This window comes from Molossus molossus, unplaced genomic scaffold, assembly GCF_014108415.1.
Source record: "Molossus molossus isolate mMolMol1 unplaced genomic scaffold, mMolMol1.p scaffold_m16_p_1, whole genome shotgun sequence".
NCBI lineage: Eukaryota > Metazoa > Chordata > Mammalia > Chiroptera > Molossidae > Molossus > Molossus molossus.
This window is the reverse complement of record NW_023425344.1, coordinates 219,666,858-219,689,129: the sequence shown is the minus strand read 5'-3', so window position 1 is coordinate 219,689,129 and position 22,272 is coordinate 219,666,858. Positions and strand designations below refer to the sequence as shown.

Here is a 22,272-nt window from a genome sequence, read left to right as displayed (position 1 = left end):
TATCTGAATGTATTTAATTTCCACTTCAGGGTAGATATTTTCAAGTTTACAACTGTAAGAATTTTCTGACCAATACTGATATGAAGGCCATAATTTGATATAAGTACGAGTGTAGCTTTTTCAAAATCCTTTCTTTTATGACAAACAGATACATTAAATTTGCCCTCATTTACAAGTTTCTTATTCTTTGCTAATTGATGACATTTTAAGCCTTAAAAGAAATCAAAGTGATACATCAAGCCCCTTTCCCTATTTATTGTCTCCAAATTATTGTTAACAAAATAAAAACTCTTAAAATTAACAATTTTAATACATATTTATTGCAATGGCTTTCATGTAACAGTATCCCATATCCCTTAATAGGCCTCAACCTTTCATTTAAGCCTATCTAAGTAGCTTGCTTGGGTTCTAGTATAGTAATGTATGCTTTCTTTCATTCCAGCATGACATGGCACAGAGATTTATTTCATATTGAACTTTAAAAAAATGGACTCAAGAACAGATGTTTCAGGCTAGCTTTGGAGCTGCATAAGTGAGTTTTCTGTTAGGGGATGATAAGAAAACATTTAAAATTTTAATTGAAGAATGCCAGGCACCCAAAGTAAATAGCATGCAATTTTTAAAAATGCTAAATAAAGCCAGCTATCAACAAGGGCAAGCTCTCTGGTAGTTAAGCTACTCACCATAATGCAACAAAACACAAAAATCTCTATTTCTTGAGGTGTGTTTCATCCACATGGTGGACTGCAGACACTGCACATCATTTCCCTATCCTGGGGTCAATTTACCAGAGCATGGGCATGAAACTATTCAAAGTGAAGAAAAAATGACTTTTGGCTAGCTATTGTTTTAAATTATCTACAATTACATCTCTTTTATTAATTTTGGAGAGAGTTGACTGCATCATTTTTACTGTTCTATGTGATGGCCACCAAGAGAAAGTGAATTCTTCCTACTTAGTGCTGCTAGGGAAAAATGTATCCAAATCTCTTTTTTGAATTGGGATATTCAGTGGCAGTTGCAAAAATGTGTTGTCCCACATTCCAATCACAAAAGAGATTTTTAAATGACAAGCAAGAAAATAAGAGTCAGAGCTCTTCCTTTCTCATTTCTGGTAGTCACTAATCTAAACATAGAGAGAAGACACAGGGGTAGGAGCAATGAACCTAAAAAACAAATCCACAAACTGAACAGTCCTTTTCTGAAAGTATCTTTTGGTGTGGTCCCTGATACAAAACAGCATTTGATTAATTTAAACTAAACTAATCAAACATAAAACTGGATAGCAACTTATCATGTTTTATTTAAAAAATCAATAGGTTACACCCTGGCCAGTTTGGCTCAGTGGTTCAAGTGTCAGCCTGCAGAGAGAAGAGTTGCAGGTTCGATTCCTGGTCAAGGTCGAGCAATAGCTTGCCCTGGTCAGTAGCTCAGTGGTTAGAGTGTTGACCAACACACTGAAGGGTCACGGATTTGATTCCTGGTCAAGGGCATGTACCTGGATTGCAGGTTCAATCACCAGCCCTGGTTTGGGGCGTGTGACGGAGGTAACAGATCAATGTGTCTCTCTCAAATCGATGTTTCTCTCTCTCTCTCTCTCTTTCTAAAAATCAATGAAAAAAATATCCTCGGGTGAGGATAAAAAAATACATAAATAAAAATTAAAAAGCAATATCTTTAAAATGCTAGTCTGAACTTGACAATAGACAATTTCATTAAAACAGCTGTGGAATGATTTCTTCCCCTGTTATTTTTAAAGAATGATATGGCTAGATAGAGGGTTTAGACTATTATTTTTAGCCACAATGCAAAGACTGCATTCAAACCTTCTCTAAATGATTCCCTCCCCCTTTTCCTTAATCTGTCCAGCATACTCTAAAGACCTAGGCAACTCATTTCCATGAGACAGAACTGCAAAGTGGTCTTTAAGAAATGATGTAGCAAATGCATTAATTACACAGAAGTGTTTTCTTATGCATCTGTGGCCACTCTGTGTTTACTCAATTACATAGATAATTCCATTACTAAAATAGAGAGGAGTATGTATAAATAAATAAATAGTTAAGGGCATATTACAATTATTACAGTAAAATATATTCTTAGTCTTTGTTAAACAACTAAAAATGCCATCAAATATACATTTTTATATAAAATCATAGCCATTTTATATAAAATCACAGAAACTAAAATGACTATCATTAATATATATTTCTTTTCAGGCTAAGAAAAATGTCAACAAACAGATTTCATTTAATCAAAAGAAACATTTCATTTAAATTATATATCCACAGTAGACCAAGGAACAGTGATTTGTCCTTATATACCTTAATTAGTTCAATAATTACATATTATAATTAATGATATTTTAAAAAGTAGCTAAAAGCTATTATCAGATTTTTAAAACTGTCATGAATATAAACATAACATTCATTACTCATACAATGGATGCTGGCTGGCACAAAGTACAAAATCACAAAAGTTTTACGCTTCCCCTGCTTTTATTTTTGGTGTTCAGAATATTGTTCAATTGACAAGGAGTAACATCCTTTTTTTTGAGAAAAATTCTTTCATATCCAACCTTTTGATTAATTATTTAACTGTCACATTCTAAATTACCTTAGCAGAAAATGCATCTGCCAATGTAATTTAATACTTTCCTGGATACTTAATTTAAAAAGCACAAATCTTTCAGGGTAACATTCATTGTTTATATCCTTGCCACTGTTTACAATGAAGGGATGAGTAATAATCCTATGTCATTTCTTCAACTCAATTAAAAAAAATTTCCTAACAAGCAATTCTATATTAACTTGACTATCTTTTGCCGATATTCTTCAAAAACATGGTTGTATTTATTTACTGTTTTTCCCAAATCATTGCTAATGTGTTACAAAATTACATGTTAAACTATGAATAAGAAATCTATCATAAAGTTGCAATTACTCTGAATGTTAACGTTGGTTTACAATTTCTCCTATTCAATGACAGTTAAGGATGCATATAAAACACAAGGTTTATTTAACTAAAGCACTATCGTTTTCATACTTTACAGCTAAAAAAAATACTTGTATTTGAGCACCCTCTATGAGATCTGTTTAGGAGTCCCTTGAGAAATGCAAGCCTAATTAGCTATCAGACTGGTTTTTTTGGTCGCTTTCTACTAAAAGATAACTGAGAAGCAGATGGTTCAATGCTCTTTTCCACATAATTTAGAAAATCAGAGGCGGAAGAAAAAACAATGCCCAGGAGCTGTGGCACTTTGGCACTGCTCTACATGAGCGATGACAGGTGCAAAAGCATTTTAATCATCATCCTCCGGGTCCTCCAAGTGTGCAGAATTCTACACCAAAGATTTCTGGTCATTCTACAACTTTTTCAAGACCAGTTCAAATGCCATTTCTTCTCATTTTTCTGGCTGGAATGGCTGTACCTCCCAATCCCTTGGGGTTCTTGTTTAAATCTTTATAACACCACTAACCACATTTTCGCCTCACAAGACAGACTTTTTAAATGATTGTGATAATTTCTTACTTAGATTGGAGGCTTATGAATTTGAGGCAAACAAATTTTTAAAAATACAATTCACAAATTTACAATGGTTGAAATTGTGTATTTGTTCGGTAATTATTCTTTTACAGTAGGAGTCAGCAAACTTGTTTTGTAAAAAGCCATAGAGTAAATATTTTAGGCTTTGAGGGCTATATGGTCTCTGTTGCAACTATTCAACTCTGCCACTGTAGCATGAAAGCAGCCACAGATAATAAGTTAACAAATGGAAATGGCTGTGGTCCACTAAAACTTCATTTATAAAAACAGGTGGCGGGCCGAGTTTCACTGAGGACCAGTTTGGCAGCCTCTTTGTTAGAGCATGATATTTTACTTGTAACATACCGCCAGACAGATCTTTGTGGCTTTACCATAAATCACCACCTCCCAGGTGATAATATGGGCAGTAAAAATATCTTTTAACATATGGTACGATGTGAAAAAGTTTGATAAGCACTACCCTAGAGAAACTAACACATATGTGCATGGAAACACGCAAACGTATTCACTGCATCATTGTTTATAAGGGTAAAAACTTGAAATAATTTAAATGTCCATCAATGGGGAAATTGTGGCACAAATGTACAATAAAACACAATAGGTGAATGAACTAAATATGTACTTATTAACACATGTATAATACAAATGGGTACCTCCAAGATGGTCATTTATGGCAAGCATTAAGATAATCTTTCTTGCCCTGCTGGTGTGGCTCGGTGGATTGAACGTCGTCCCACAGACGGAGAGGTCCTGGTTCAATTCCAGGTCAGGGCACATGCCCACGTAGGGAGTGTGCAGGAGGCAGCAGATTGATATTTCTATCTCTCTCTCCCTTCCTTTCTCTCTAAAAAAATTAATGAAAACATTTTTTTTAAAAGATAATCTTTCTTCTAAATTTCCTCTGAAATAGAGATATCACATCACTTTTTAAATGTTGATATCATATATTTTTTTTTAATCCTCACCTGAGGATATGTTTTTATTGATTTTAGAGAGAGAGGAAGAAAGAGAGATAGAGAAACATGGAATGGTTCCCTCCCACAACCTTTTGATGTATGAGACGATGTTCCAACCAACTGAACCACCTGGTCAAGGCACAGTTGTACTTTTTCTAATATAAAGTTGGACACCAGACTTTTGAACAAGAATTATAATAACCTTAATTGTAAGGAAAAATCAACTTGACTTATAGTATTACATTTAAATTTCTTGCTTACAGGGAATACAACCTACATTGCTTAATGGCTTCTTATATATTAGTAGATTATACTTTAATTGAATCAAAAGGAACACTTCTTCAGGAAAGGGTGGGAAACTCAATTCTAATCCTTTTCAATACTGCCAGGATTATTTTTAGTCCTTGAATTCTGGGAAGCAAAACTGGAGACAGAATCCTGATCTCTAAATTAACACCTAGGGATGTTTACAATTCTGTAATCTGCTTCTGACCTTCTGCTAAAGGCAAGGAAAATGTGAGAAGGAAAGTCTATTATTTACATAATTTATATACACATGCACACACACACACACACACACACACACATATAATGTATATTATACTGTCAGCTAATGTATAAACCTTTATTGAGCTTTCATATTGAGCAATATCTGTGTGGAGGGAAAAAAGAATATGTATATATACATAAAAAATATATATATACATAAAAAGCTCATGACAATTACTATTTCCTATTCCAAGGAATTAGCTTGTAATTTACATATATCTGAGACAGAGAGATAAGAAAATTCAAGATTTATATCATACCCAGATCTCTGGCATATAAAACTAACCAAAAAGGCTAGGAGGTATTCTTTACTTTCTTTAGCTTTTCAACAATTATCTTATTTGTAGAATAATTTTAATCATTCTTGAATGTGATCTATGTGTTGTAAACAAATAAGATTTATCAAAATTCATTCTTCCTTTTATATATTTTGATATTTGAATCAAAAGTCAGATGTGACTGAGCGTCAAAGATTTACATAGATATGCCTCAGGAAAACAGAAAAATCTGAATATTTAAAGAAGGGAGGGAGGAAACTAGTGATGAATCAGGAGACTATTAGCCTATATTACAAAAAAGATTATTTACTTTATGAAAGAATTTCCTTTGGAAATCATTTATAGCACCACTAGAATGTTTAAAACATGACTTGATAAATAATAATTCAATGTGTAGTAAGTCTTTAAGAAATCCACTTGTGCCCTGGCCGGTTAGGCTCAGCGGTTAGAGCATCGGCCAGTGGACCAAATAGTTAATGGGTATGATTCCAGTCAAGGGCATGTACCTCGGTTGTGGTTAGGTCTCCGGCCCAGGTTGGGGTCCTGCGGGAGGCAACCAATCAATGTCTCTCTCTCACATCCATGTTTCTCTCCCTCCCTCCCACTCAGTCTGAAAATGAATGGAAAAATATCCTCGGGTGAGGATTTAAAAAAAAGAAACCCACTTGTAACATAAAAATTATATCAGTATTTATGAAAATAATGATAATTTCTAAGACAGGCATCAAAGCTTCGTGGCCCTGACATTCCATAAGAAATAAGAGCACCTGAAATCTATTTCTAGCTCTAGGACTCTTGAATAGGTTCTAAATAGACTTAAGAGGATTTTTCAGAAACTTTTCAAATGAAATTATTTCTACTCCATAATGACTTTGGTGCTAATTATGTATTCCTACTTCCTAAATCATACCTCTCTCTCTCTTTTTTTAATCTCTAAACTCATTCTGCCAGAACCTTGCCTAAAAGGGCAGACTATATTGCTAAAAAGAGTCATTCTTAACAAGAAATTTTAAAAGACATCTACAATTTAGTACAAGTTCCTCACACAGCTTGCAGGGTAATAGTTTGAGATTTAGACTGGGATACAGAAAAGGTGGATTTTGTGTTTCTTTCATTGCATTATTGTGCCCTGATCAGGTGGTTGGCATTGTGTAAATAACCCTGAAGATCTAGGCCCTGTTGCCATCTGGAGGCTCCCTCAGGATAAAATAAACAGCTAAAAATTCAACCAAGAACAGTGCTTCTTAAAGTTTTCCACCAAAATGTGCTTTAAAATTTGAGAACCAAACATAGATAATAAAAATAAACTCTATGTGAAAGTCATCTTAATTCCTTTTATACCTGTTAATCATTTTCTCTTGTGATTAGAGCCTTATAAAAGTGGGTAGGGAAGTAGGTATTGAGTATCATGAGCTTTTTAAAATTTTTTTATTCCGCTATTGTAGCTTCTTAACTCAAATTTGATTCCAGTCAAGGGCACGTACCTCAGTTGTGGTTCATCCCCAGCCCTGGTCAGGGTCGTGCAGGAGGCAACCAGTCGATGTGTCCCTCTCCTGTCAATATTTCTCTCTCTCTCTCCCTCCCACTCTATCTGAAGATAAATAGAAAAATATCCTCGGGATTAAAAAAAAACAACACGTCTCTTTGTAAAAAAAAAGTGAGTAAAATGTGAGGTGATGGATTTAACTAAATTTATTGTATTAATATTTTCACAATATATACATATATCAAAGCAGCATGTTTTATACTTTAAACTAATATAATGTTATGTCAATTAATTTCTCAATAAAACTAGGTAAAAATGTGATCAACTGAGTTAGAATACTGCATTATATTCTTATTCTCTATTATAAAAATATAATGCAAAAGTGTTGCCATATAGAGATTTTGCAGGAAAAATAGCATTAGAGAAGCATTTTAGGTGGTTAATTAATAAAAATATCAAGTTGTTTTCTTTCTGGATTTTATGAGTTTGTAGTATTTGTCAGCTTTTAAAATGTTATGAAGAGTAAACTTTAAAAATATTAAAAATGAAATAAAATTTGAATTAAAAAAAGAAAATGCAATGGTTCCTAAATAATATCAAGAGCCAGCTGGAAGCAATTTGACTTCTAACTTTGCCCAGTCTCGGAAGCAAAAACAAAACAAAGAGCATTGACTCTTGAATTAAAACCTGTTGGGTTTTAGGGAGGAACAAAATCACACAACCATCCAAAAGCAAATCCTGTAGGTGATGTATTTTCAAAACAAAAGATTATTCTCTCAATATTCGGACTTTACTATGAACTACCTATAGTTACCCCAATGACTGCATGTTCTTTTGCCTCTCTTTTCTCATGTCCACCATCAGGAAAATCTTCTACCACATTTCTACCCCGTTGACTCCTATTTTTTTCCTCCTGATATGTGTTAGACATGTGCTTCAGAGTACTATCAACTTACCCATATCACAATATGTTATAATTGTTCATTCATCTGTCTGCCTTTCTCCCTCGTCTGCCCCTGACAGGGCAGGGACTGTGCCTGTCTTCTTCATGTAGCCCAACATGGTGCCTGGCACATAGCAAGTTCTTTTCTTAAATTATTATTATTATTTTAAGGCTTCCTCAATATAAGGATGCCAAACAAGAGTCTTTGAGCAGAGCTTTTTGAAATGAGGTATGGAGAGAAAGTAATTATCCAGTTTAGATAACTAAATACTATATCAAGTGGAAATTTACCCAAACATGTAATTAGAAAAGAAAGAAGTTTGTCAATTAGATTTATCAAATTAAGTAATTCAGTTCAATTTACTACATATTTATTAAGACAGTTGGGAGAACATGAAAAGGAAATGTAAAATAGCCAAAGTGGTTTAACTGCTAATCTGAATAAATGTTCAATTTTAGAATTTTAAAAAAAAGTTGAAATTTAAGTTTAAATGGTTGAGGTTCTCTATTGCTAAATCAACTATTCAAAAGAGTTTATATCAATAAAAGCATTTTGGAAGTTGGACATCATACATAGCCTACAACAGTCAATATACTTTAAGCAAATCAGTAATTGTTGAAAGATACTTCAACCCATTAAATACCAAGATTCCCATTCTGAATTATCATAAGAAATCTATTTGGAAGAATCAGGCCTATTACATGTAGTCAGTTTTGGTTTAGGAAACGTTTTGTGATATAGAAAATTAAATTGACCATTTTATTAGCTACTTCAGAATAGACATCGATAAATGATGGGCAAGATTATTATAACTTTTAACTGGACGCATAATTTTTAATATTTTTGCTTCACTTAACAAAATTACTATACAGGATATGGTTTTGGATACAGATATAAAATAATGAAGGAAAATAATGAAAAACAGAACAACCTACAACAAGGTGAGATTTAGCTACTGAAATGATCAGATGTGCACACCAATTCTTGTACTGGTAACAGATTTGAACAGGAATCACTAAATTCCACCTGCAGGCACATCGTGTCAAGTAATATATGAACAACAATAATTTCATGACAGTTGTGCCAAGGGAAAGATCCCAAGATTCTTTGTACAAGTCAGAACAATAACAGATATAGTTGATTTATGGATAACTCAAGAATTAATGTCAAAGAATTTATTAAATTTCATTCTGTTTCTTCTAAATCTAGAAATAGGTTAGTTTCTCTAAAAGGTGCATATATAGATCATGTATATAAACAGAAACAGAAGTGGATGGCAACCATACTTTGCTATGCTTAAACATAACTCTCTTCCTTCTTTTGGATATAAGATTAGCATCTAAATTATTTTAGTTATGATGAGTTCTGAAAGTATACTGAAAATAATCACTAGTTTAATTAATTAAATGTGCCCCAAAGGCACAGTTTAATTGATTAGCATGAAGAAAAATATATGATTTTATACAATACCTGTAGCGATAAAGAAAAGATCTATTTAATTGAAAATATAATTCTGTGCTACCATGATAAAATAACTTCTTTAATCAAGGACTGCAAATGACTAAGAAGAATATACTACTGAGAACTTTTCAGTACTGGAAATTATATGGATGGTTTGAAAAAATGTTACAGGCTAGACGGAGGTAAGAGGATAGAGATATTACAATTAGTTATTTTATTTAGGCCCTAAGACATTTAGGAGTTTCTATTGCTTCCATTCACTATTTTGCTAGGTAAGGTGCCTGGCATGTGTTTACTAAGGAAGGACTTAGACTGCAGGTAGGATAGATATAAGTGAATGTACTAACCAGAGTTCTGTTATGTATAAACTGTATAAATCACTTCGTATCTATTAGGACTTAGATGCCACATAAATTAAGAATGATTTCTAGAATCTCTTTAATTGTAAGATTAAGCAATTCTGAATGTTTCAAATTCAAGCCATTCTAATCTTCATATTCTGTACATACCAAATGTATAAGGATTAAAAATCAAACAAACCAAATAATTAGTTGTAGCATATAGGCAGGGCCAAACTATATACTAAATCTGATAAGTATTGTGAGGTCAACTTTTCAGCTTTCTATTAACTGACTACCTCCAAAAACCTTGCCTCTCCCTAGAAATAATGAAACCTAAGAACCTATCCTACTCTGGCTATGCAGTTCTACTATCAAAGAAGCTTGAACTAAACCAAGTTCACAAAATGAAAAGGCTGCCCCAGTGAGCCTGAAAGAGTTAGTTGCTTTTCCTATACTTTCCTAACCTTAATACCTAATCTGTTTGCACCAGCTGTATACTACAAAGCAGTCCAATGGAAGATGCAACCTCAAAACTAAATAAAGCTCAGCTAGGTTCTAGATTAAGAGGTTCACTTTAAAATTTGAAGTGAGTTACAAGGAAAAACAAATGTTGACACAGAGAATAAGTCTTCTAAATCACCCTAATGAAGATAAAACTCACATCATAAGATAATACTTTAAATCCATATAGTACCTTTTTATATATTTTACAGAAATTATCCAATTAGCTTTCCTGACCATTTCTGTGAAGCATCAGGTATTATCTGACACTTTCCAAAGAAGGCAAAAAGAAACAAAATAAAGTTACTTTGCCAATGACACGGCTCCCTAGTCCACATCTAGTGTTTTAACTTGTGAAAAAAGGTGATCAGATCCATGAGAAATTATATTGACTGAAATGCCTCAGCCTTTTGAAAAAAGTTTGACTTCCCAAAAGATGTGAGTGTAGAGACAGTCTATTGCCGTGCTTAGAATTCCACCTCATACCTCAGTCATCATTTTCCACACTGTAGGCACTCGATGTGTATTTGCTCAATGAATAAAGGCTATTAATGATAGCTAACAATTACTAGGGCTTATATATCAGGTGCTGTGCTAATATTATTTCATTTAAGCCTATCAACCACTCAAAGAGGTCAGTAAATTATTACTTCTCATTTTACTGATGAGGAAACTAAGGCCTAGCTTAAGTAACTTGCCCAAGATTGCAAAATGATAAAGCCAGTATTTTTAACAAAGGTAATCCAATTTTAGACCTTGTTTAAAAATCATCACTGTAGCCCGGCCGGTGTGGTGCAGTGGTTGACCGTCGACCCATGCACCAAGAGGTTGCTGGTTCGTTTCCCAGTCATAACATAGGCTCAGGTTGTGGGCCAAATCCCTAGTAGGGGCCATGCAGGAGGTGGCAAATTGATGTTCTCTCTCTTCGACGTTTCTACCTCTCTCTCCCCTCTCCCTTCCTCTCTCTCTAGAATCAATAAAGAAAAAAAATTTTTTAATAAAAAAAATCATCATTGTAGACTTGTAATAAAAAACTATATATTCTTTTTAAAATGTTTTATTGTTAAAAGTATTAAAGATGTCCCCCTTTTTCCCCACTGACTCCCCCCTTCCCGCTCCCACCCACTTCCTGCCTTCCCCAGCCAAGTGCCTGTGTGGATTGGTTGCACATATATGCATATAAGTTCTTTGGTTTACAGATTCTATTTCCTCTATCACCGGATCTTAGGAGAGAAGAGAAATTTCTTGCTGATCTTTATATCTCTTAAAATGCCGAATATAGTACCTTAATCACAGTATTTGTCATCAAATGTTCCTGAATAAAATATAAAATTGCATAAACAAATTAGGCCTCATTGTCCTCCACAGTAAAATGAAGATAAAGGTACTCAGTGGTTCATAAAGTTTAATCCCTGGGTCTGGCAACTTTGTCAGAAATGCAAATTCTCAGGCTCCACCCAGACCTACTAAATCAGAAATTAGTGTTTTAACAAGCCTTCCTGGTGATTCTCAGGCATGCTGAAGTTTAAAAACCTCAAGTCTACATTACTTAGAAGATAAGAATTAACCGAGGTCAATAATGTGGAAGCACTCTAAAATGTGAAAGGTATATCATCATCATCATCATTAAAAGAGTAAATTGGCCCTGGCCAGTTTGGTTTAGCGGCTGGAGCGTCCGTCTGTGGTCCGGAGAGACCTGGGTTCGGTTCCCGCTAAGGGCGGGTACCTTGGTTGCAGTTTGTCCCCAGCCCTGGTTGGTCGTGCAGGTCGCAGCCATTTGTTGTGTCCCTTTCACGTGATGTTTCTTCTCTCTCTCTCTCTCTCCCTCCCACTCTATCTGAACAAAAAATGGAAAAGAATGTCCTCGGGTGAGGATAAAAAAAAAAAGAGTAAATTGTATTCCTTGAAAAAGCTTTAGTAACTTTGCTAAATCCAGATAAAAATAAACATCAGAAATAAAATAGATCATGAAACATTTTTTAAATAAAATATTGTTCTAGATTTTATCTGGATAATGTACAGCATTCATGGATGCAGATGGCAATGAGCCATAAGTTGTACAAAGAAATCTGATAATCTGGTTACGTGGCAGTTGAACTCAGAGAATCTGACATGCTGCCCAGGCTTCTTACCTGACCAGTGTCCAGTGGAGATGCCTGATCTGTCTGTGCAGGTCTCACTTACAGGTCTAAACACAGTTTCCCATCCACCAGTAGCATAGCGCCAATTCTGAGATTCTAAGATAAGTGTTCGCTGGGTGCCATATGCAATCATGAAGCAGTAGACCACATGATGGAGTTGACAGCCATACCCACAGCCTTTGTTGATATTACACACTAGCTTCTTGGCTTTGCTGCAGTCCTTGGGATTCTGTCAGGGAGGAAGAAAAATAAAGGTGAAGATAAGCTGTACAGAACAACTGCATAAATCATATAAGCCAGGACTGATCCAGTATATTTTATAAAGCCAAGGATCCGGCTTTAAAGATTGAATTTCAAAGAATCCACTGAAAATTTTATGTGCATGCTTAGGGAGATGGCAGTGAAAAGGAACAGTTACTTGGGAAACATCACTAAACAAATGTGAAATTAAGCAGAACATTCAAGTGTGATCATCTCTGATTTCTAAGCTGTACTGAGATCTTTATGAAGAAAGTAAAATAGTTCATTTATTTCAGCTGCAATTCAGCATTCTGAGCTTACCTTCCTTGATAAAATGAAAAATCATTTAAAAAAAATTTACAGCCCAGCTAGAGTGGCTCAGTGCACTGAGCGTTGTCCCATTGGCCTGAGAGATCCCAGTTCGATTCCCAGTCAGGGCACATGCCCGGGGTTGTGGGCTCAATCCCCAGCTGGGGACGTGTAGGAGGCAGCCAATTGATGTTTCTGTCTCACATCGATGTTTCTATCTCTCTCTCCCTTCCTCTCTCTAAAAAAATCAATAAAAACATATTTTTTAAAAATTTACAATATACCTATTAATTCCATGTGTCACCAGAGTTCTAGATGTCACAAATAAAATCATATGGAAGTAAAGCCACTGAGTAAAAGGATGTCTGAGTTCAACAATTAAAAAGTATCAGTCATGGGACTTAAAACAAAACAATCTTGATAGTTACTAGTTAATTTTCACAATAAAATGTAGAACACGTTCTATATTATCTGTTTTGAGAACGTGGCATGTCACTTTTAAATCAGGAGATTCATTTTCCTATTTGTATATTTGTTATATGATGAATAGAAAATGATTAAAATACATAATACTATCTAATAGAAGGTGCAATGGGCTTAGCTAATGTGAGACTTTCTTTTTTCCATTCTAAGATATAATTCTGTTGCAATTCATATGAGCTATTGCTGAATATCCCTAAGCATCTTAGATCGTCAAAAATTTGTTTTGACAAGGCCTCCTTAGCCTGAGAAGTTTTTCAAGCTGTTTTGTCTGAAAAGGAAAAGAATGTGTGCCTCAGGAACAGAACCTTCTCTCCCACAAAGCAAGAGGCAAAGTAACCAGTTCTCAATTTATATGAGCCTTGAATAAAGCAGCCAACAGATCATAAGCCTACCACTGTTCTGTCAAGTAGAGAGATCCCTAGAAGCAAAAGCTAGGGCAGTGAGGCTCTAGAACGTTCCTACAGGAAAAGCTGAGAAGGGAATATGTAACAGTTCCTATCTGAAGGGATTATCTTTCATATTCCAACATGCCATTGCAGGCTGGCCTTGTTATATTAGAGCAGAACCTACATTACAATTTTCAACCTTTTTCATCTCATGGCACATGTAAACTAATTACTAAAATCCTTCAGCACACCAAAAAATACATTTTTGCTGATCTCACAAAATGAAATAGGTATAATTTTGATTCATTCACACCAGATGGCTATTGTTGTGTTAGCTATTGTCACTTTTTTTTATTTCACAATCTCTGTGGAATATAAAACTGAAACTCATAGACACAGACAACAGTGTGGTGGTTTCCAGAGGGAAAGGGGTGGTGGGGTGGTTGGGGTTGGAGGGGGCCTAATATATAGTGATGACAGATGGTTTGACTTTGGGGTGGTGGGCACACAGTGCAATATACAGATTTTGTATCATGGAAATGTACACTTGAAACCTGTATTATTCTATTAACTAATGTCACTCCAATAAATCTAATTAAAAAATAAAAATAAAAAACTAAGTGAAAAGATGTCGGGGCCCTTGACTAATTAGCCAGGTACTGCATTTTTAAAAATTCTTGCAGCACACAGGTTGAAAATGGGTGACCTATACCCATTTAGAGCCTTCTAAAGAGTTAGAGTCCTGTGAATCCAAGAGAGCACAGATAAAATTCAGCAAAAACTGGTCAATACTATCTCTCCAATCAAGTACTAGAGTTGCTGACTCTTTTCACTTCAGACTCTGAACTCACGGCAGACACCTATGGCAATAAGCGTTCCCATTCCAGTTGTTCTACCACAAAAGATTTAAGAGGGACAGAGGGGTGTGATGTTATGTGTACAGGGAGACCAGTATCATTTACTTTCTGTACAATATTATACTAGGACCCTAGGAATAACAAACATTCTCAAACGGATCCAAAGCTTTATTATTAACACAATAGTTTATCAAGAAAGTAAATTAATGTTATAGAACTGTATACCTGAAACCTATATAATTTTATTAATGGTCATCCCAATAAATTCAATTTAAAAAGAAAGCAAATAAAGAACACTGTCATTTGTCAGATTTTTCATGCTTTGTGTAAGAAATACAGCATTTTAATATTTTCACATAAATGAAAATGTCCTTCCTATAGATTTTAAAAAACCTTTTCTTTTAGAATAATTTATAGATGTATAAAATTATTTCAAAGATAGTATAGAAATCCCATATACCTCATACTCAGTTTCCCCAATTATTATATCTTACATTAGTCTAAATATTTTTTTAAAGTGAGGGAACATATAATAAAAACATTTGACCTTTACTTTTGAAACTACAGATTTATTTAAAAGAAGTCTCACTTCTGCATTTAAGAAAAGCATATCTACTGTTTCTTTAAGAGAAGAGTTTAATTAGAACTCAATGGTTCAAGCACAAGAACTAAAGCCTAAGAGAAAGAGGGCAATTTATGAAATAAAGCTTAATTCACAAGTCTTAGTGTGCCTCAAATCAAGCTGAAGAGAGAATATATTAAATCTTTCTGTTATGTCATAGGTAACACTGAGAAAGGACAAAGTCCATTATGTTTGGTACTTGAGTGAGAAAGGTCTACATATACAAGGTAACCAGTAGAAGACACCAAGGCAGAGTGGTAAGACAAGAGAAAATGAATGACTGGAATAACAATAAATAAAACACCAAAAAAGCTCAGAGCCACAGCACAATTTTTTTTAACCACAATAATTTTCAAAATCTAAAAAAATTCAAAAGATCTTTTTCATAAAAGATTCAAAATAAGGCAGAGAGACAGTGAGAAATAGAAAAAGTATGTGTGTTCCTAACACAAGAGTAGGCTTTCCAGAAAACTTATCTACAAAAAACAAGCAGGTGTTTACAAAGTTAACACGGCAACAACTCTGAGATGGACAGGGATTTACTCTGATAGAAAGGAGCCCCTTATTGGAGCTAAGTCTTTGTTATCCGCCACTGTTACAAAGTAGCAACAAAATAAGAGATTTACGGGAATCGAAATGGGAAACAGAGCCATTGTTTTATACATATATAATCTTCAAATTTTTTTTATCAAATAGCCTTTGTCAAATTATCACTGATTATGGTTTTACACTTTCCTCTTGATGTCTGCCAAAAGCTTGAAAGTATGTCTCATTCATAAGCAAGAATATATAGAAAAGGTGATGGAAGGAGACTTCCTTGGGGTAGTGAACACATAATACAATATACAGATAATGTATTATAGAATTGTACACCTGAAACCTATATAATTTTATTAGCCAGTGTCACCCCAATAAATTCAATAAAAAACAAACAAAAAAGAATATACAGAAGGGCCTCATTACTAAAAGAAGCTTTAATCTCTCTAACACTTTTAACCCGGTAGCTATTTTTGATAAAATTTGTTTTTGTTTCTAGTGTGCCTGAGGGGTACTCCCTTTTATATTTCTCTACCAGTTATGCAAGAAAGCAGGCATATTGTTTTGTTCTATAGTGTGATTCTTTTCATCTTTCTCCTCCATCCCTTTTTACGGCACTCTCTCTTCTCTCTCTCTCTCTCTCTCTCTCTCTCTCTCTTCACACACACACACACACACACACACACACACACACACACACACTAACACTAACACAATTGCTATGTATGTAGATTACAATATACTCCCAGCAAAAGGAGGCTCACTACTAAATAATTCTTATCTGGCAGTGAAAGATTGGGAAAATACAGATTGAAAATGTACCCCCATAAGTCCACTGGGAGAGAATCTCACTCATTCCTCCCTCTTTCTGCCTTGAGGATTGTTCATTGACCAAGTACAGATGAAGTTTTGCTCATTTATTAAGCATTTACTATATACAAGGAAACATGTGAGATGATAATTCAATAGAATAAAAAAATCATACACATCAATAACTACAATAGTAGATAATTTAAATATTCTAAGACTGTGATAAACAAGGTATTAAGAAACTATGGACTTCCAATGAGAAAAAAATCACTTTCAGCTGGACTAGTAAGGATTTTGAATAAAACTGCATTTTAGCTAAACCTTGAAAGATATAATTTATTGTGTTTATAGAATGCTAAGTAAAAGTACTTTTTTCATTAGTCAATGGAAGTCCATATTGTAAAGAATAATTATGAAAAGCTAAGTAAAATTATGAGCTGTATAAATTTAATTGTGAGATTTTTGTATATAGGGTCTTCTTAATGTCAGACTTCTCAACAGGCACATACATTCTTGCTTCTTGCAATGATGATGATTATTCAAGTCTTAAAAATAGGAGGTAAATTTTTCAAAATTACTTGGGACAACATACTCTAGTTAAAGAACTTTGCAAAGACAGGTTTAAGATATAGTTTTCTCTAATTCAGTCTTTATTAGCAATTCAATCATGTGATTTTGCTTCAATTTGTTAATTTAAAATTGTGACAAAAATGACCTCCCTCCACAATCTTTGCCCTCTGTTCACCTATGACACTAAATGATATAATATATGCTCAAAGCTAATTCAAACATATCCCATTTATCCTCACAATTTTAAGAGACATTATTTCACATTGGATAAAAGGAATACCTTTTGCATTTAATGCTACAAAGTGGCCCAATCATGGGCCCTTGTAAGGTAAGTGTTATGTAACATATTTACAGTTATAATTCTGCATCATAACACTTGTATGTTTTTATTTATTTTTTAGAGAGAAAGGAAGGGAGAGAGAAATAGAAACATTGATGCGAGAAAGAAACATTGATCAGCTGCTTCCCACACACTCCCTACTGGGGATTAAGCCCACAACCCTGGCATGTGCCCTGACCAGGAATTGAACCAGGACCTCTCAGTCCAAGGGATGATACTCAGTCCACTGAGCCTCACTGGCTGGGCTGTGGGGATTTTTTAAACACTCTCTGAGGCATTTCTTCTGTTACTGTTAGTTTCCAAGAAAGACCCTATCTCAACAGAACTGAAAGCTATATTGGCTCTCATTGTCCTATAAGTCAACATTGGGAAGTATATTTAAATCATTATGACTCTAAGATGGCACATTAAGGGAAGCAGCATCTCTTAAACCTAAATGATTACTAATTCACTAAAGGCACCATAATAATTCTGAAATACTTAAGTCTTTTACTTCGAAATATAAAAAAATTAATGTTGGACATATTTCAAATTAGGAAGCCAGCTTAAATTCTATTTTGCTAAAAAATAATAATTTTGAATTGACTAGTAAACCACAGCCATTATTATATTACTTCAGCATTACTAGGATTTAGAGGTTTCCACTGCCTTCGCTTAGTAAATTAGTAGTAATTGTGAGTTAATGATGTAATATTATGAAATAGTACCGATTCTATGGCTTTTCAATTAAATCATAGGCAAAGCCCTTTGCCGTGACTATTTATATTTCCCATACACACATATAAGAGCCTCTTCAGAGGAAAATTTTCCATCCACAATGTAATTTCCCTCACTTCTCTGCCCTGTAATTAAAGACCAAAACACTGCACTAACAGGCTAAATTAACAACAACAAAAATTTAGTCAAAATAAGCTAAACATACTATCTCCAGGCATCTCTTGCAAATAGTAAATGCTTAACAAACTATTAGTTCAACTGCATTTCATGTACACAGACAAAAGCAATGCCATTTTTTGGTGGGAGAACATAAAATCAACTCTTATCCAATTTCAAGTACACAATACCATATTATTAACTACAGTCACCACGCTATACATTACACCCCCAGAATTTATCCCACATAATTGAACTTTTGTTCCCTTTGCCCAACATCTCGCCATTTCTTCCACCTCCCTGCCCCTGGTAACTACTGTTCTACTGTTTTTATGAATTTGACTCACTTAGATTGCACATGTAAGTGAGATCATGCAGTATTTGTCTTTGTCTTATATCACTTAGCATAATGTCTTCCAGGTTCATTTGTGTTGTCACAAATTGCACAATTTTCTTCTATTTTATGGCTGAATAACATTCACTTACACACACACACACACACACACACACTTTTCTTTATCCATTCCTCCACTGATGGTATGGTATGTCACATAGGTTGTTTTCATATCTTGGCTACTGTGAATAATGCCGCAATAAACAGGGGGGTGCAAATATCTTTTCAAGATAATGATTTCATTGCCTTTGGATATATACTCAGAAGTAGGATTGCTGTACTTCTATTTTTAAGTTTTTGAGGAACTTCTATACTGTTTTCCACAATGACTGTACCAATTTACATTCCTACCAACAAACAAACCCTCAACACCCTCAACAAACGTGTTACCTTTTTTTTTTCTTTTGACAACTGCCATTCTAAAAGGTACAGAATGTGGTTTTGATTTGCATTTCACTGATGTTTAATAATCTGTTGACCATTCCTGTGTTAACATTCTTCTTTTAAGAAATACCAATTCAGGTCTTTCGTCCATATTTTTGTTATGTTGGGAGTTTTTATGTTGGTTTTTTTTTTGCTATTAAGTTCCTCATATATTCTGATGTTAACCCCTTACCAGATACATTGTTTGCAAATATTTTCTCCCATTCCATAGGTTGCTTTTTCATTGTTTCATTTGCTGTGCAGAAGCTTTTCAGTTTGATGTAGTCCCAATTGTTGATTTTTGCTTTGGTTGTGTCTGTTTTTGGTGTCATATCAAAAAAAAAAAAAAAAAAAAATTGCTGCCAAGACCAATGTCAAGGAACTTTTTTCCTATGTGTTCTAGTCTTTTTATGGTTGAAGAACTTACATTTAAGGATAAAAAATCCAAGCCCTGGGAATCCTTCCAGATCCTCTCTAATAATATTCCATAACAATAAGCCACAGATAGCTCCTATTTCCAATAACGAGAGGTCAGAAAAAAAAAAAAAACAAAGGAAAGAGCAGGTAAGTTAAATGTTATTGTGCTCTTTGTCTGCTCTAATCATAAGACTAAACAATTTTTAATTTGTTTGTTTAAAAAATTGCAACATCTAGCTTTGTGTTGGTATTGAAGAAAAGATTAATTAACAGTGTGGTGAAAGCATTTCACCTTATTGGAAACAATCTGATTTTATTTCTCTAAATTATTTTCAAAACTAAAGCAGGGAAGGTAATGAAGCACCGAGAGAACTGAAGTACTACATAGTGGTAATTAAAATGAAGACTCTAGGCATAGCTAATAATCATTTTTAAAAAAGTTAAAAAGCATTCTTATTTTTAAAAGCCAAGACTGAAAATTATTGTCTCTTAACATAGTAAACAAGAATTCTGCTAGATTCAAGCACCTTTACTTTTTCTCTATAAGTTTACAGCCTGATACCCAGATCTCAGAACCAGCTTAACTGGTCATATTAAAAACAGCATGCTTAGAAAATTAAGGCTGGATTTCAGAAAGGTCCTCCACCATCATTTTACTTAACAGGACCCCTTAGGCTCTCTTTCCTCACAACGAAAACACAGGATGATATGGCAGGTACTCTTTAAAAAGGTGGGGGAATGGAGGATGGGGAGAAAGAGAAAGGAGGAAGTTGTATAGAAAAGTGGAAAGAAGGGAAGGAAAAAAAGGGAGGAAAGGGGGTAAAGAGAGGGAAAAAAAGGGAAACAGGGTAAGAGGAAGAAGGGAGAAAGGGGAAAGAAGGAGAAAAGTAAAAGCAAGCTCCAGAATGGCTAGCCCTGTTTTACACAGGATCAAAAGATATGAGATAGAAGACACAAAGAAACTTTGTTCCTGTGCAGAGGCTGCTGCAGTAGGTTTGTTTTGTTTTAAATAAAAGTCAGAGTAATCTACATTGTTTTGCTAGCTCTTCCATTCTGCAAAGTGCTATTCTTCAGGGTACTACTGGTACTTATAGCACTAGTCTACACACTGTTTTTTAAATCAAACCATCAACAATGATTAAACCAGATGTCAAATCTTGCTACCTCTTCTCCTGGATAAAAGCTTTGTTCCATTTCTCCATGCACTAAGAATCCAATGTTAACTGAGCATAAATTTCTTCAGAATCCCCAGTTCTTCTTTCTTTTTTCTTCTTCCTTCTTTTTCCTCCTCCTCTTCCTCTTCCTCCTCCTCCTTCTTCTAATTAAAAAATCCTTTTCTTACTGCTTCCATTTAATAGTGCTCTAACCAATTAATATTGTTTTCTTTAGCCTTCAAAATCTTTTACACTGTTTCTGTTTATTTTTAAATAATTGAAGACCCACCATAAATTGCAAAAGCAGTACAAAGAGTTACCATGTACCTTCCACAGTTTCCTCCAATGAGAACATCTAACTTAATCATGATGCATTATCCAACACCAGGAAACTGACATTCTGCAATATTATTAACTAAAATATAGGCATCATTTGTTTTTAACCAGTTTTACACGCATCATTTTTTAGGGGGTATAGTACTATCATCAAATTTTGTGATATGTACAGACTCATGTAATCACTACCACAATCAGGATACAAACTGTTGTATCAAAACAGAAATCTTCTTATACTACCTTTTTAGACTCATACCCTTCCTCAAACCTTAATCCCTGGCAACTGCTGATCTGTTGTCCACAAAAACAATTTGGTCATTTTGAGAATGTTATAAATGGAATCAGACAACATTTAGCCTCTTAGCCTTTTAAAATTGTTTTTTTTTTTTTTTTAATCACTTAGCATGATGCTCTTAAAACCCATCCAAGTTATTGTGTGTACCAGTAAATAGTTCATTCCTTTTTATTACTGAGTAGTATTCTGTTCATGGATTGTACCAGAGTTTATTCCCCCAATGAAGGACAGTTAGGTTTTCAGGTTTGGGTTACTAATTAAGTTACTATGCATGTGAGTACACAGATTTTTGTGTGGACATGAGTTTTCATTTTTTTAAGATAAATACACAGTAGTATAATTGCTGAATCACACGGCAAGAGTATGTTTAACTTTACAGCAAACTGCCATACTGTTTCCCAGAATGGCTGTACCATTTTACATTAGTATGAGAGAGCCAGTTCCTGTACCTTCTTGGTATTTTTTATTTTAGCCATTCTGATAGGTATGTGGTGGTATCTCATTATGTCTTTAAGTTTCATTTCCTTAATAGTTAATGACTTTGAACATCTTTTCATGTGCGTATATTCTCTTTGGTAAAGTTGTATTTTCAAAACTTTTACCCATTTTCTAATTGGGTTGTTTCTTATCATTAAGATTAGAGTTCTTAATACAATTTGGATATAGGACCTTTGTTGGATATGTGATTTGCAGATTTTCTCTCCCATTCTTGGGCTGGTCTTTTCTCCCTCTTCAACATGGTCATTCATAGATCAAAAGTTTTTAATTTTTTCAAAGCTTAATTTATTGCTTTTTTTATTTTATGAACCATTCTTTTGGTGTCAGATTTAAGAACTTATAGCTTAAGTCACAAAGATTCATTTCCAACACTTTTCTCTAAAAGTTTTGTAGTTTTACATGTCATACTTATTTTACATCAGATTTACTACCCTTTTTGAGTTAATTTTATATAAAGTGTGAGGTTTAGATCAAGGTTGGTTTTTTCCTTCAAGATGTCCATTATTTCAATACCATTTATTGAGA

General features: G+C 34.2%; 1 protein-coding gene across 15 annotated transcripts in view; it reads right to left on the bottom strand.

The window, feature by feature from the left end:
• The window catches only part of FUT8 (fucosyltransferase 8), a 232,076-nt gene that overhangs the window by 32,790 nt on the left and 177,014 nt on the right, over window positions 1-22,272 (bottom strand). For all 15 annotated transcript variants that reach the window (XM_036277553.1, XM_036277619.1, XM_036277527.1 and 12 more), the window contains one exon: window positions 12,195-12,432. In XM_036277553.1, coding sequence (XP_036133446.1) covers window positions 12,195-12,432 — 238 coding nt within the window. The remainder of the gene's footprint in view (window positions 1-12,194; window positions 12,433-22,272) is intronic.